Source organism: Oncorhynchus keta, chromosome 18 (genome assembly GCF_023373465.1).
Source record: "Oncorhynchus keta strain PuntledgeMale-10-30-2019 chromosome 18, Oket_V2, whole genome shotgun sequence".
Taxonomy (NCBI): Eukaryota; Metazoa; Chordata; class Actinopteri; order Salmoniformes; family Salmonidae; genus Oncorhynchus; species Oncorhynchus keta.
Genome location: NC_068438.1, coordinates 25063761 through 25080910, shown reverse-complemented (window position 1 = coordinate 25080910; position 17150 = coordinate 25063761). Strand labels below are relative to the sequence as shown.

The 17150-nt window shown below is 41.8% G+C and overlaps 2 protein-coding genes across 2 annotated transcripts; both read right to left on the bottom strand.

The window, feature by feature from the left end:
- Positions 1 to 433: 433 nt before the first annotated feature.
- Positions 434 to 4743, bottom strand: LOC118397515 (C5a anaphylatoxin chemotactic receptor 1). Its single transcript, XM_035792365.1, has 2 exons — positions 4684 to 4743; positions 434 to 2047 (listed from the first exon to the last, which is right to left on the bottom strand). The coding sequence occupies exon 2, from the start codon at positions 2033 to 2035 to the stop codon at positions 983 to 985; it is 1053 nt and encodes a 350-aa protein (XP_035648258.1). The 5' UTR covers positions 2036 to 2047; positions 4684 to 4743; the 3' UTR covers positions 434 to 982.
- Positions 4744 to 6389: 1646 nt separating this feature from the next.
- LOC118396871 (uncharacterized) lies at positions 6390 to 15198 on the bottom strand. The gene is made up of 6 exons (XM_035791274.2): positions 15182 to 15198; positions 13948 to 14017; positions 13449 to 13678; positions 9744 to 9828; positions 9217 to 9508; positions 6390 to 8985 (listed from the first exon to the last, which is right to left on the bottom strand). The coding sequence occupies exons 1-6, from the start codon at positions 15196 to 15198 to the stop codon at positions 8915 to 8917; spliced, it is 765 nt and encodes a 254-aa protein (XP_035647167.2). The 3' UTR covers positions 6390 to 8914.
- Between the last annotated feature and the right edge of the window lie 1952 nt (positions 15199 to 17150).

Sequence of the window (17150 nt, the reverse complement as noted above, 5' to 3'; positions counted from 1 at the left end):
CCAAAACAACCGCTATGGGGATGTCAGCTAAATCGGATCTGATTCAATAAAGCCTGTAATTGCACAAGTGTGATTCCTGGCAGAGACATATTGCAGAGAGGACAGGGCTTCCTGTTCTGTTGCACAACACTGTATTATAGTTCCTGTATTAGAGTTTCTGAACCACCTCATCTTTAGGCAAGCACAGAGCACAGAGCACAGAGCACCGAGCACAGGGCACAGAGCACAGAGCACAGAGCACAGTGATTGTGAATGATAAACAATTTCCAAGTGGCACTCCAGTGAACTCTAGGAAATACAGGGGTGATTTATTGAGAAAGTTGCACTGCTGATTACCACAGATGATATATGAAAGAGAGAGTTTATCACAGTTGTGCCAGAGGAAGATGACATGGGTGTGGAATGATGGGATGAAAGCATTTTAAAGAGCAAATTTGTTTCATAAAACATTTTATTTCAACAGAAATACATGTATTTATTTTCTTAATTTAAATGTTTAACACAATTAATGTTCTGGTGTGCTCATTAACGGTTCTTGTTATTATCTGAAGGCAAAAACATGACATATTTGTCAAAATGACATTTCTATGAAAATGAAGTAAAATCTAAACATAGCTGATGTTATGGAGGTGTAAATGCGTTGGAGCTGTCAATTCGGTGAGAAGCTGCTCTTGATCCTTGTCACGAAGCCACGCCTGTTAGGCTCCATCATTTTTAAGATATATATAAAGTTATTACGCTGAAAATCATTAAAATAATGAATGAGGATTTCTATCAGCCTAATCAAGGTGTAGATTGCATCTCACATTCCAGTGTTAAAACTTGTAAACAAGGCTGCATGGGATTTCTCTTAATGCGACTCCATGCAGCAAATTTGCAATGTCCACTTTAGTTATAATGCAAGGAGCCGCTTGTAGATTTGACAGCTCTAACGCAGTTCCACCTCCGACATGCAAAAACACACATGCACACACACAGAACTTCACATATTCATCTCCTGGGTTCTTTCTGATGTGCTCTTGAACATGCTCTGTCTGGTTACCGACTCCTCTGTGGCAAAGTTGAACATATTGCGCAGGGAGTGATTGATACTCTGCTTAAAGCCTCGTCCCAGACACACATAGAGCAGAGGGTTGAGGCAGCTGTTACAGTAGGCCAGACAGAGGGCCAGAGTGTGGACCAGCTGTACATTGGCGCTGTGCGATGAGTGCCGGGGGGTTGATAGAACCAGGAAGTCCAGTATGTGCAGTGGAAGCCAGCACAGGAAGAAGCTCAGCGACACGGCAACAATGACCCTCAAGGTGCGTCTGGAGCGCGCCTCACTCACCCTCCCAGGCCCCACCCCAGACCCCTGCCTGGCCCTGCTGTACACAACCCAATGACAAGTCACAATGGTGATGAATGGCAGCACGAAACCCACCAGGAAGCGTACTGTAGTGTTAGCCCAGGCGCTGGCTACAGTGTACAATCCCAGGCACTCTGACTTACTGGTGCTTAACTGGACCTCCTTCACATAGACAAACTGGGGGATGCTACACAGCAGGGCCAGGAGCCACACCCCAACACATACCCAGCCAGCCTTGCGAGGCCTCCTCCAGTTCTGGCACCACACAGGCCGGCTGACCAGCAGAAAGCGGTCCAGGCTGATGAGTACCAGCAGCAGCACGCTACAGAACATAATCAGGTAGATGAGGCCCTTGAGCAGCTTGCAGGCCACGGGGCCAAAGGGCCAGTGCTGGTCCATGGTCAGGGGGACCATGAGGAGGGGCAGGGACAGGCAGCACAGCAGGTCAGCCAGGGCCAGGTTGAGGAACCACAGAGAGGTGACGGAGCGCGGCATGCGGAAGCCCGTCACCCATACCACCAGAGCGTTGCCCGGGACACCCAGCAGGAAGACCAAGCCATAGAACACCAGGGCGGACAGGTGACGGGGCCCGAGCACAGGACCAAGGCCCCAAGGCTTGAGGAATTCACAATCAGTGATGTTGTAGAGACTCAACTCCTCTTCAGTGAGAATCGAGCACATATCATCCATGATTGGAGGTGACTGTTGAGGGGAAAGGAAAAGACAGTAATTTGATAGCTACTATAATATAATTCTTGATAGAAGGGACAATCTCTACTTTTTTCACAAATACTTTTCCTAATATTAACAACATTTGAAATAGATATTTTCATAGGATGTATATAAACTCTGTCAGACACCTTAAAAGGCATTTCATTTTTACATGTATTATTCAAAATGTGTTTAAAGGCATTGATAGTTTCATGATAACATTACATTATTCAAATATGTAATACAAATCTCCAAACTTATTTTTGTTTAATTTTGTTGACAAGCTACTAACAGAGTTGACAAAAACATTTAAAACAGACATATTTTTGCCTCTAAAAATAAAAGTTCTATAACATTATTTGTCACATATAGAAAATCCTTCATTTGTAAATCCCCAATAAAACCATCCAATCAGATCTTTCAGCACTCTGACGGAGGTAACGTTAGACTAGTTTAAGTTTGACAGAGTTGACAAAAAAACGATTATTCTTCATTCAAGTGGTTTGTTTTCCCTCAGTTGCTTTATGACTTCAAAACCTAATTAAAATAAACATATTTGAACCAAAATGAATATCCTATCTTAATCTATACTGAACAAAAATATAAATGCAAAATGCAATAATTTCATTGATTTTACTGAGTTACAGTTCATATGAGGAAATCCGTCAATTGAAATAAATTCATGAGGCCCTAATCTATGGATTTCACATGACTGGGAATGCAGATATGCATCTGTTGGTCACAGATACCTAAAAAAAAAATGGGCCTCACAATGGGCCTCAGGATCTCATCATGTAATTTTTGTGCAGAAAAATGTCCATAGATAAAATGCAATTGTGTTTGTGGTCCGTAGCTTATGCCTGCCCATACCATAACCCCACTACCACCATGGGGCACTCGTTGACATCAGCAAACCGCTTCCTGACACAACGCCATACACATAATCTACGGTTGTGAGGCCTGGTTGGACGTACTGCCAAATTCTCTGGCAACAGCTCTGGTGGACATTCCTGCAGTCAGTATGCCAATTGCACGCTCCCTCGAAACTTCACATTTTAGAGTGGCCTGTTATTGTCCCCAACACAAGGTTTACCTGTGTAATGATCATGCTGTTCAATCAGTTTATTGATATGCCACACCTGTCAGGTGGATGGATTAAAAGGGATACATGCTCACTAACAGGGATGTAAACAAATTTGAGAGTCATACGCTTTTTGTGTGTATGTAAAATTTCTGGGATCTTTTATTTCAAATCATGAAACATGGGATCAACACTTTATATGTTGCGTTTATATTTTTGTTCAGTGTATAAGGGAGATGGAGTTGACAGATTATGGGTGTGACCATGGTAATTTCAATATTATTTGTTTAATTCTATCAAAAGTAGAAAACTTTACAGGCCACCAAGGGCTTTATTCCATCTGTATCGTTGTAGCATAACAACATTTTAAGGTAATTTCTTTTTAAACCAAACGCAGTCTCCGCTAAAGCGAGAACATTGTCTTTATATTTCAATCACGTTTTAATACTGAACTTCCGTGACACATACTGAATAGAGCCCCAAATCTCCGGACACGTTTTTTAGGAACCTGTCACGTCCTGACCTTAGTTTCTTTTGTATGTTTCTATTTTAGGTTGGTCAGGGCGTGAGTTGGGGTGGGCATTCTATGTTTTGTTCTTGTGTTTATATTTCTTTGTGTTTAGCCTGGTATGGTTCCCAATCAGAGGCAGCTGTCAATCGTTGTCTCTGATTGAAAACCATACTTAGGCAGCCTGTTTTCCCACTCTTGTTTGTGGGTGGTTATTTTCTGTTTCAGTGTTTTTCACCGTTCGGGACTGTTTCGGTTTTTCTTTATTCGCTTGTTAGTTTGTTTCCTGTGTTCAGTGTAATAAATATGACGAACACTTACCACGCTGCATATTGTTCCGATATTTCCTACTCCTCAGACGACGAAGAGATTCGTTACAGAACCACCCACCACAACCGGACAAAGCAGCGTGGTAACCAGGAGCAAGAAATTGCATAACATTCCTTTTTAGTTCATATTAATTATTGCTCGTTTTTACGAGAGTTTGGAATTGGGATCCTTTGCTCTGGACAAGGGCATTTCTGGGCATAGAGCCCACATGGAAATGAACAATATTGAAAATATTTTGACATTTTCAAAAGCAAATCTTTCCCCTTATAAATTCAAATAAATGTAATTTTTAAGCTCAAATAATGCAAAAAAACACATTTTTTTACTATAAAATAAAGTTTCACTGCATGACAAGGATTGTCCCACCTTTCAAGAATCCCGGAATTGAGAATTGTATACATATTTAAGCATTATATGTTTATAATTACATACTATTTTGATGAATTGCTATCTGCTATTGTTTTATTTGAAAGATTTAATCCATAAGTGTCCATATCCAGACCAAAATAAATAACCATAGGACTATTAGCATGTCATTCATGCTGGCTTAGTTATGAAGTGACACAAATCCAGACAGAATTTTACTAAACAATATGACTTTTAAAAGGCATCATTCAAGTGAACAATACCTCTAAAATGAAATAATTAGAATCAGATAACTAATCACCAAACACTAAAGTTAAGGTGACAGTAAAGGTTGTCCTTTACCTTAGATTTCAGACGTATGGCTCGGACGTCCTCTTGTTGATGACTGTACACACCCTTTAAAACCAGGAACTGTTCTTCTTTTTCACAATTTCTGTCCACAGACAAGTATGACCTAACCTCCTTATGATCAGGAATTGTCAAAATGTCAAAACATTACCAAATATAGACAGGCAGATACAGTGCCTTTGGAAAGTATTCAGACCCCTTGACCTTTATCCACATTTTGTTAGCTTACAGCCTTATTCTTTGATTTTTTTTTTTGTTATTCATATATATATATATACAAAAGATGTATATATCACATAAGTATTCAGACCCTTTACCCAGTACTTTGTTGAAGCACCTTGGACAGCCATTGCAGCCTCGAGTCATTTTGGATATAATACTACAAGCTTGGCACACTTGTATTTGGGGAGTTTCTCCCATTCTTTTCTGCAGATCCTCTCAATCTCTGTTAGGTTGGATGGGGAGCGTTGCTGCACAACTATTTTCAGGTCTCTTCGATCGGGTTCAAGTCCAGGCTCTGGCTGGGCCACTCAAGGACATTCAGAGACTTGTCCCGAAGCCACTCCTGTGTTTTCTTAGCTGTGTGCTTAGGGTCGTTGTCCTGTTGGAAGGTGAACCTTCATCCCAGTCTGAGGTCTGGAATGGGTTTTCATCCAGGATCTCTCTGAACTTTCTGCATCCATCTTTGCCTTGATCCTGACTATTTTCACAGTCCCTGCTGCTGAAAAACACCCCCACAGCATGATGCTGCCACTACTATGCTTCACCGTAGGGATGGTGCCAGGTTTCCTTCTGACGTGACGCTTGGCATTCAGGCCAGAGAGTTCAATCTTGGTTTCATCAGACCAGAGGATCTTGTTTCTCATGGTCTGAGAGACCTTAGGTGCCTTTTGGCAAACTGCAAGCGAGCTGTTGTGCCTTTTACTGAGGAGTGGCTTCCGTCTGGCCACTCTACCATAAAGGCCTGATTGGTGGAGTGCTGCAGAGATGGTTGTCCTTCTGGAAGATTCTCCCATCTCTACAGCTCTGTCAGAGTGACCATCTGGTTCTTGGTCACCTCCCTGACCGAGACCCTTCTCACACGATTGCTCAGTTTGGGCGGGCAGCCAGCTCTAGGAAGAGTCTTGGTGGTTCCAAACTTCTTCCATTTAAGAATGATGGAGGCTACTGTGTTCTTGGGGACCTTCAATGCTGCAGAAATGTTTTGGTACCTTTGAATTTACCACAGGTGGACTCCCATCAAGTTGTAGAAACATAGCAAAGGGTCTGAATACTTATGTAAATGAGGTATTTCTGTATTTTAGTAATTCTAATAACCTGTTTTCGCTTTGTCATTATGGGTTATTGTGTGTAGATTGTTGAGGATAATTTAAAAAAATCTATTTTAGTGTAACATAATAAAATGTGAAAAAAAATCAAGGGGTCTGAATACTTTCCGAAGGCACTGTATATTGTGGCCTAGTACTTGTGCATAGCTTATCCCCCCCAAAAAATAAGACATTTCCCCAGAGCCACATTGCTAATTGTAAAGTGGCTGTTCCACTGGATGTCATAAGGTGAATGCACCAATTTGTAAGTCGCTCTGGATAAGAGCGTCTGCTAAATGACTTAAATGTAAATGTAAATGTAGCACCTATTACTATCATTGTTATGTTCACATCAAGCCTTATAAAATCATAGTCCAACTACACTATTAAATCTGAATTTCACAATTTTATTGTTAAAGTCATTATGGTTATTACTGTACTGTTACATAAAAGATGTTGACAACATTGTTTTATATTTACAATTTGCTGGGAAGCAAAAGCTATACACACACACATGTTGAGTATGATGACAGCACCTGTACTGCAAATGTGTTTAATATCTAGATGTATCTACATATTCAACTGTCAACAGCAGATACAACAGCTGTGTTCCCTTTTGATATCAACAAGCACCTTCAGAGTGTGCGTGTGTTTACTCATGTGTGTGCCCTAGCGTAGGAAGCCGACTAGCTTTAAGGGCGAGCTGCCCGAAAAAAAAGAAGGTCAAATATGTGTACTGTCTTAATAAAGAAAATAATTCACCACCATTTTCGGGCAGTTTAAAATGTTGCACACCGTATTCAACTAACACACATTTTCCAGTTTTTTCCCGTCTTTTCCCGTCACCTCGCCATTTAAGCTAGTTAAGGAGGAAAGTGATGTCTTTTGCAGCCTGAATGGTGGATGCTTTATGTACGAGTCAGTCCATGGGGACCGGAGTGTATCTACTGGGAATGCACATCAATCCTAGACCATGTAGCGACCACTAGATCTAGCGACCACTATCGACTGACTAGGCTATGGGTGTCCATAAAACAGTGGTCTAGAGCAGCGTTTCCCAAACTCTGGAGACACCTACTCATTCAAGGGTTTTTCTTTATTTTTACTTTTTTTTTTTTTTTAAATAATAGTGAAGACATCAACTATGAAATAACACATATGGAATCATGTGGTGAACAAAAATGTTGAACAAATCAATTTGACATTTGAGATTCTTCAAAGTAGCCACCCTTTACCTTGATGACAGCTTTGCACACTCTTGGCATTCTCTCAACTAGCTTCATGAGGTAGTCACCTGGAATGTATTTTAATAAACAGGTGTGCCTTGTTAAAAGTGAATTTGTGGAATTTATTTCCGTTTGAGCCAATCAGTTGTGACAAGGTAGGGGTGGTATACATAAGATAGCCTTATTTGGTAAAAGACCAAGTCCATATTATGGCAAGAACAGCTCAAATAGGCAAAGATAAATTACAATCCATCATTACTTTAATACTTGAAGGTCAGTCAATCCAGAACATTTCAATCATTTTGAAAGTTTCTTCAAGTGCAGTCGCAAAAACCATCAAGCGCTATGATGAAACTGGCTCTCATGAGGATCGCCACAGGAAAGGAATACCCAAAGTTACCTCTGCTGCAGAGGATAAGTTCATTAGAGTTACCAGCCTCAGAAATTGCAGCCCAAATAAATGCTTCACAGAGTTCAAGTAACAGACACATCTCAACATCAACTGTTCAGAGGAGACTGTGTGAATCAGGCCTTCATGGTCAAATTGCTGCAAGGAAGGTCACAATAAGAAGAAGAGACTTGCTTGAGCCAAAACCACGAGCAGTGGACATTAGAACAGTGGACATTTGTCCTTTCGTCTGATAAGTCCAAATTTGAGAATTTTGGTTCCTACCACCGTGTCTTTGTGACACGCAGAGTAGGTGAATGGATGATCTCTGCATGTGTGGTTCCCACCGTGAAGCATGGAGGAGGTGATGTGATGGTGCGGGGGTGCTTTTCTGGTGACACTGTTTGTGATTTATTTAGATTTTAAGGCACACTTAACCAGAATGGCTACCACAGCATTCTGCAGCAATACGCCATCCCATCTGATTTGCACTATCATTTGTTTTTCAACAGGACAATGACCCCAAACACACTCCAGGCTTTGTAAGGGCTATTTGACCAAGAAGGAGACTGATGGGCTGCTGCATCAGATGACCTGGCCTCCACAATCACCCAACCTCAACCCAATTGAGATGGTTTGGGATGAGTAGGACCGCAGAGTGAAGAAAAAGCAGCCAACAAGTGCTCAGCATATGTGGGAACTCCTTCAAGACTGTTGGAAAAGCATTCTTTATGAAGCTGGTTGAGAGAATGTCAAGAGTGTGCAAAGCTGTCATCATGGCAAAGGGTGGCTACTTTGAATGATCTAAAATATATTTTGCTTTGTTTAACACTTTTTTGGTTACTACATGATTCCATGTGTTATTTCATTGTTGTGATGTCTTCACTATTCTACAATGTAGAAAATAGTAAAAATAAAGAACAACCCTTGAATTAGTAGGTGTGTTAGTAGGTGTGTCCAAACAAAAATGTCCTTTTCTCCACAGATGGGTATCAGTGATTTTCTTAAATTAAATACCCTTGCTAGATATTGTTAGATATTCTCCTTCACACTACTCCTTCAGATAACACTTCTCCCTCAGAGCTGTCCTTGGTTTTATTTATGACATTTTGCATAGAACATTACACCACTGTCTAACTTAACTTATTTACATAACATATAAGCTTATCCCCTTTCATTGTTGGGCAATATTTGAACTGTAGTTCCATTCTGTCCAGGAATCTGTTTCATGTTGACTTGTGACCCATGGTCTGTGAGGGGTTTCCTCAGGAAGATAGCAGGGGTATATGGGTGAGGTTGGTGGCTCAGTTCAGAGCAGGTGAACTGCCTGGTGGTAGAATGGGTGTTTCATCCCTGAACGCATCTGACTGGAGGTCTGTAAGACAGAAATAATAATACTTTACCAAAGACTTATAAAGAACGACTGATTATCCTATTGATCTTTCGTCTATGCAAGCAAAGAAGCATGGATGTATGAAAGTAAGAGATTCTGAAAAGAGAATGAGAACACGCATTTACAGAGATTGAGCGAGCGAGAGAGAGATTTAAGAGGGAGAGAAAGAGAGACAGACAGAAATACAGACAAAGAAATCCACACATAACGTACCAATGAGGGATGTGTTCTGCTCGTGGTTGAGAACAGACTTCTCTTCCTCCTCTCCCCAGTCTGCAATATTGGCCGGGGGGATACACTGCTCCAGGAACAGATCTTCATCCTCCTCAGAACAGAAGTCCATGTCCTCCGGGGGCCACCGTAACTCGCCACTCTCCACTTCGCTCACGTCCGTGGGTTCCACCACGATGGAGGGAAGCCGCTCCTTCTCAGAGGGACTGACCTGCTGCAGGTGATTGAGAGAGCCCTCTGGACTCAGATACACCTCCACTGGGTCTGGGAAGATCTGGAGGCAGAGGGAGGGTCCAGAGGTGGGTGATTGAATGTTGGGTGACATGGATGGTGACATTAATTCACTGGTATAGATTCTTGTATTGTAAAAATTAGTTAAAAGACCCATCAGGATCTATTGTTCAACAGCATGCCATTTATTAAGGGTGTTTGGAACGATAAACATATCTGTGATATTGAATATTTATGCAGAGGTGGATGGGTGGCTGGGTGGCTGGGCGGATATGTACCTGGAAAAATACCCTGTTCTCGTTATTCCTCTGCGGTGACATCTCGCCCATCGATGACTCCTGGGCACCAAGCACCTCCATCCTTCTGTGTGTAAAAGATAGTTCAGCTAACTGATAACACACACACACACAGTATACAAAGCCACTGGGATGAACTACAGGAACACGGCACATGAAGACAGAAACACATTCACACTCAACATTGATGTATCACTTTACATGGCTAAGTAGACAGGCGCATACTCATACTAATGTCGTGTCTCTGACCGATTAAATTATATGACAGGCTATTTTATCAAATCGATTACCTAACGTTTGAATGATTACTTGATTGAATTATACCTTGCAACAATTAACTCGTTAATAACCTGGGGCACCAGGTTCCAAATAAACGCTTAAAGATCTAAAGATCTTTTATATCAATAGCAGTCAATTATTAATCGTCACCTTACTCAGTCTCATATGAGTGTCGTAAAACTCTTGGTTATCTTCACAAACGCTAGCTAACAAGTTGAATCAGCAATACAAAAATTTGCATAATTATTTATTTACTAAACACCTAAATAATCACATAATTACATATACATAGGATGGATCATACATCGATTACTAATCATGTCATAAAAGAAAAAGTCCCTAGCGGACGAAACCGATATGACGGCTGGTTACACAAAGAAAGGGGGTTGGGTTTGAATGAAAGAGCAGGAAGACTGAGGGATAAATGGGATTGGGTCTCTATCGGACCTTGAGAAGCTATGCTACCGTAAATACAGAATCGTATGCATTCTAATAACTGCTCATTCTGAAAAGGAAAAGGCAAGATATATATTTTACACTGAGCTGCGCTTCGATAGGTGAGTCGAAGATGGAAGACTGGTTTGCCCAGCAGAGATCGCGATTGTCCTTTGCAGAATATTTCTGGTCGTAGTGTTGTAGAGCGGATATGTTGAAGTCTGTCGGTCTCAGGAGATTGTCTGTCCTTTCCTAGGCCACGTACGCTTACAGCTGCAGCTGATAAATCAACTTCTAGGATGTATCACTTATTCTTTAGTGAATAAGAGTTCATACCATTTTGCCATAATCAGCTCGTGCTGAATTCTGGCTGGTCTAGTAGAAATTCATCCTTCCAGCATGCTGATCATCATCTTCACGTGTTCTGGTCTCATGTAACGTTCATTATGTAGAAGAGAAGAGAAGAGAGGGGTTTCATCCCTCTCCAACCAATATCTGTTCACTTCAGCGTGGCCACTGAGTAAGCATAGTTTACTTATGAAAACAATTATCTAATTTAGAAGGCTAAAATTACATTTAATCTTTTCACAAAAAGTGTAATATTTAAATATTTAAATTGCACAACAATTCCATGTAAATCTGATAACTAGGATGTGTAGTCTTTCCAAGATACAATTTATGTTGTCCTGTCATCGGTAAAAATGTCCCAGACAACAACTGATCTGACATTATATTCTTTCAGCACCAACGGATACTTTCAACTGGTTGGATTACAGAAATATTGTTCCATTCCCAACCTTTTGATGTTACTGTATTGCAAAGTCTCTCTCTGTGGTAACAATGGATTTTCAAAAGTACATTTTTGTAGAGTGGAGAGAGAAGGGGAAAGGTATTTATGGGGGTTATAAACCGATGGGGGGGAAGAGAGGGAAAGGGGGTTTTATGACCCTCACCCAACAGGCCGAAGTCATGACACTACACTGTACACATACACAATTCTGCATGCGCAAGTGTCTCAGAGAGGAATACATGACACTACACTGTACACATACACAATTCTGCATGCACAAGTGCCTCAGAGAGGAATACATACTATTGACCTACAGAAAACCTTGGAACAGGTGGAACTGATTGAACCCTAGTTTGGCTATCCTGGCACCAGAGTAAACCCTAGATTTTTCCCTTATATGGAACCCTCCCTGTGTTTACCAGACACAACCTTGAAGGATCATCATGTTTTTACCTGGATGACTAATTGACTTTCTCGCGATGCTCAGAAGCCTTGTCACTTCAACGAGCAGGCTCTGGACATCCTGCAGTCACACAGTTGTTGTTGACAGATGCTTGCTTGCCCTCTATCCCTCCCTCTCTCTTCCTGTTGCTCCCCTTATCCCTCTCATCGACCAACCCCTCCCGTACACACACCTTTCCCAGTGAGACCAACTTGGTGCTAGTACTATACACACACTGTCTCTGTCACTCTGGTCTTGTCAAACTGGCTCAAGCATATTCCCAGTTACAAATGGACCTCTTTAAGTACATATTCACTAGTGTACCTCATGACAACCACATCTGGTTTTCTCAGCATAATTCTCTCTTGCCCCTCATGCCCATAAATGGAGGCCACATTACATGCCCCTTATCAATTTGAAACAGGCCCTTCTTTGGCCAGAGGGGTCAGTGCTATAGCTGATTGGCTGGGGCTGGTCTTTGAGGTACCAGAGTGAATCCCAGTTGTGGTGAACTTAGTCGCCACTTTCACATGGCCCCTACACACACACACTTAGCACTGAGCGCTGAGCTTCAGATTAGATTGCTTATGGCTGCCAGGGCAGTTTGATCATATAAAAATAGAATATGTCCTCGTCCATCTTTTTTTCATTATGTCACGGATTGGCAGAATGTGGCCATCAGAATGCGTCCAGAGCTGAGCTTCCATGCTAAAAGCCCATATGACTTCCCTGTGATGCCAGCTATCCTCTGATGGCCAAACAGACACATTCTCTGAGAGTCATCTGCCATACATGGGTCAGATCCAGGTGAAATGTAACACACACACACACACACACACCCCATCTGGTTCGACTGTCCCTTCTTAACCTGGGGATCTATGGCCTTCAACTGCCATGTCAGATAACACTGTTAAATAATGTGATTAGGGAGAAACTTATTCACTGTATGAGCCTGAGTTATATCCTCTTTAAATATGTTTATGTTTTCCAAAAAAGTTGCCAGAGGATTGAGAGGGACTGAATATCTGTCTCCCAACCCACACCGCTGCTCCCAGTGCCAGTCTAGTATTATGGCCTACTGTCACTGTGGCCCTCACTCACTCCTGTTGACATGTATTTCGTTCTAATGAGGCTGGGCTGTAAGAGACTCTTTCAAAGTGGCAGAACAACTGTATAAACCACTTTTACAGTCATGTCTGTGAAATTGGTTTCAGCTTAACAGATACCATGTTCTTGACCCGATTCATTTTATGATATGTTATTGACATAGTATCTGTGCTTTGTGCATGGCTAAGCTGTTTGTGTGTCGTCTGTGACGTAACATTTTCAGCTGGCTTAACCTCGATGTAATCTCCTCTCTGCCTCCTGAACAATCCTCTGCCAGCCTGTCAGTAACAAGCTAACACAGTTACTCACTTCACGGTAGTATGGGAGGATAGGGGGCAGGAAACAGGAACAAATCACCATGTGTAAACTGATGACAGACCACAGATAACACAAACATTTTCAGTTCCACTACTGATACACACACCCATTCACCAGTTTGACTCTCTACTTCCCCAAACCATCAAGCCCACACTATCTATAAACTTTGCTACTGGTTCCTTCTTAGTATAATTTCTACCCTCTACTATGAGGTCCTGACACAGGTCTCCATCTCCATAACAGTCATCATCAACTATAACTAGAGCATCACTGCATACCTGTGTGATCCACACACACAATCAGAGAGGAGTCTTACCCTTCTGTGGCCAGGCAGAAGTCCTCCCCATCCTGGCAGACATCCACGCCTTCCAAGGTGGTCACTCCCATGGTGGGCATAGAGGGCCGAGGAGGTAGTGCAGACGGAGGGGTGCAGCTCCTACAGCACTCTCCCTCCGCCGGCCCCTCAGGAGAGCAGCTGGTCTCCAGGGCGACGCCTGGATGGGCTGTGATGGAGTCCACGTGGGAGGGGTTCTGACGGTGGAGACTCTGTGGTCAGTAAGGCCGCTCCCTCTGTGGGTCAACACAGGACTGACCTAAAAGACAAGAAACATGTGTCCACTAGTCCACAGCCTCCGGGCTTCTCTGTCTAACAGCTGCCCCTCTCTCCCTCACCCTCTCCTTCTCCCTCTATCCCTCCACCTCTTTCTATCTCTCTCTCCACCTCTCCTTTTCCCTCTCCCTCTCGTTCGCTCTCTCTCTCCACGGGCAGGGCTTTGCAGTAGTGTGATTGTGGGATTATTGTCTCTTTTGATTACGGGGGCTGGGTGGGTGACGTCAGCCAGGCCTGCTTGTCCCTCCGCCAAGTGGGCACACAGTGCAGAAGATCTGGGGAACATGAAACAGGCACACCTTACAGCCCGGCGTTGACTGAGCACTGTTACATTAGCTCAGTGAGTGTAAGTGTGCGGCTGCTCACACGCAGTCTGCTGAAGAGACGTTTCACTCCTTCAGTCAAGACTAGATAGGCTGTGCCCCAACCACATCTCTCTCTCTCCCCCCCTCTCTCTCTATATATATATATTTTTTTCTGTCTCTCTCTCCCAGTGCGTGCTGTCACTCTCGTCAGAGTGGATTTGGACAATTCAAGGGAAGTAGCCCTGGGATCAAAGGCTCAGTGGTGTGGTGGAGATATATATAGCAGCAGGCAGCAGGAAAGCTATGTCCACTCAAACGCAACATCAGTCACAGCACTGTAATCTTCACAGTACACATCCTGTGGTTCAGAAAGAGAAAGGACCACTGCCAGCCAACCTGTTTAATGGCCTCACTGATTGATTTTCCAATCACGCACCTGTGCAGAAGCCACTGATTGATATGTTAACGCATGATACTCTTAACCTAGTTGCCTGATTGATTTATCTCCGTGAACTATAGGACATCATAGAATTGATTGGTTCGATTTATTAACATTTGAAATTATGAAATATACTTATTAATTTCACTGAGGGAGAGAGGGTAATGTATAACGTTTACATTATGTCAGGATATGTTATTGTTAGCCATCAGGGATCCTCCTATGGGAGGAGAAGAGACACAGTCTGGTACAAGTCACCATGACAACCATGACAGCCATGAGTTGGAGAGGAGTGAGGAATTTGGGAAGAAGTCAGGTTAGATGAAGTGAGGAAGAACATATATCACTAATCTTCTGGATATCATGAGAGGTCAAGAGCCATGAGGTTATGTAGTCAGAATGGTATCTACAAAGATGGTTTTCTATACCATCTATGTGATATCTACACAGTCTCCACAGTGGAGAGGACCATGCCATGTCCTAATGTTGACCGGTTTATTAGGGTATGAACACATTGTATCATTGTGTACCTCACCCCTTTACAGACACCTGCTATACTCTTTTTACAATCAGAGGATCAAGCAAATTGTTCTGTCCTCTGACGTTTTTGTCAGTATCAATCTTGTGAAAATGTAGTTGAGTCCGAGTGTTGTCGTCATGTTTGACTATCAGTGGACACATTTTGCCAACAGTACCCGTTGTACTGGTTCATTCATCCAGAAACATAGCTCACCAACTGCTCTTTTGTTTCCTGTCTGAATATTTTTTTTTGTCAAATTGTCATTTTTTGTCCACTTCCCTTTTACTTAGTTGGGGCAGAGTTCTACTACTTTAGGTTGAAATTTGACAATATATTTCTGATAAAAATGTGTAATTAAAAAGTTTTCCTTTTCATCCCTGCATCAAATGACGTAACACATTTTCTGAATGTCAACACTTAACCCCTTCACTCACAAAAACTCTGCTATTGTTATTAGAGTGTTGAATGTGCTGAAAAGAATCTCAAGAATGTTGGTGATAACAGAGGACATTGTGCTCTGCCTGCTTGACAATACACCTTTTTTCAAAGGTGCAGTTCAACTCCTGTTTATTTTGCTTACACTCTGCATATACAGTACATGTTGTGATGGCATAAAGTTGTTACAACTGTACATTTTTCAAACACACCACATTCTCCTCTTATCTTAATTATCTAAATGGAATTTACGCAAATCATCTCCAAGCTTTATCGTTTTATTCTAGCTTTCATTCTGGTTACATCTTGCACGCCTTAAAAACTAGCCCCACCTCTACATGTCTGTCTGCAAGCAGCCAAGTCGTCAAACCAGTCAGAATATTTAGAACATCACCTCTGCAAGATGTTCACAGGTAAAACTAACTACTGTTGTATACATAAAAAATATATTTGCTGTAATGAGATTTCTTTCCAAATGTACATTCATAATGCAGACATAATTCATATTTTACAACAGCTAGTTCATTAATGCATGGGAATTGTTGGATTCTGTGTCAACTTTGAACATTGTTATATGCATAAGCATAGTATATAACAAAAGTGGAAGAGACTGGTTTATATGTCAGCGGTTAATGGTTCTCTGTAGAAAGACAGATGGCTTTGGAATGTGTTTGGTGGATGGGAGGAGGTCACAGCATTGCTATAGGGGAACTCGAATGGAATTCTGTGGATTAGGTGAAGGAGGGGTTGAGGTCAGGTCAGAACCCCTGAAGGGAGAAATTATGGTTTATTACCCGATTATCCTCTTCCTGTGGAACCGTAAGATGTAAGGATTGGAGAGAAGGAGGAGTGTCTAAAGTGGAGTATTTAACCCATCAATCCTGGTGGGAACATGTCTTTGTCTGGACACAGCTGTGTCGACACTTTGGGAATAATTCAACTTGGTTAACCTTCTCTAGTGTCCGTGAGTTATTTCCTCTGACAAATTAGAACCTAGCAGAATGAAATGACATATGACTTTCTAAAACAACAACAATTCATTTGCCTCTGCTCCATTTCAATGCATTTATCTTTTCTATAGAAGGAAACTCATCCTCAGCTGTAGTTGCACATGGATTTTGAACATGGCTGTGGAGACAATAATGGAAACCTTAAGCCTGGTACTAACCTACACACAATAGTGACCTAAATACCTAACTACATTTCCTGTGAAATACAGGTTAGTTGTGCAAGTAATCTTTGTAATTGAATGTCATGTATCCTTTGTTCACCTACGTAGTTGTTTTTTAAGAGGCCTATGATGTGAAATGTATAAGAAATATATATATATACAATATATCCTAGATCTCTGTGTGTATGCAATAGTCCAATGCATTTGTATATGGCATATGATGAATGTCCCTGACAAATCTTTACAGTGAAAGGGAGCTAAACAACGATATTGTATTCTGGAACACAGATCCCAAACCCACCAATCCTGATCCAACCGAGGGTTGCAGAGGTGGCCCAGGGAGTCCTATACCAAGTAGACCTTCTAACTCTATTTTATGCTGTTATAAAGTTGACAAGATAAGTGCATAACATATATATCTTATGGCATCTGTATTTTATCATCATAATTGCTGTGAAAAGGAAGAATTTGTACGTATCTTATTGGCAAATCTTTGAGTGTCACGCCCTGACCGTAGATTGCTTTGTATGTTTCTATT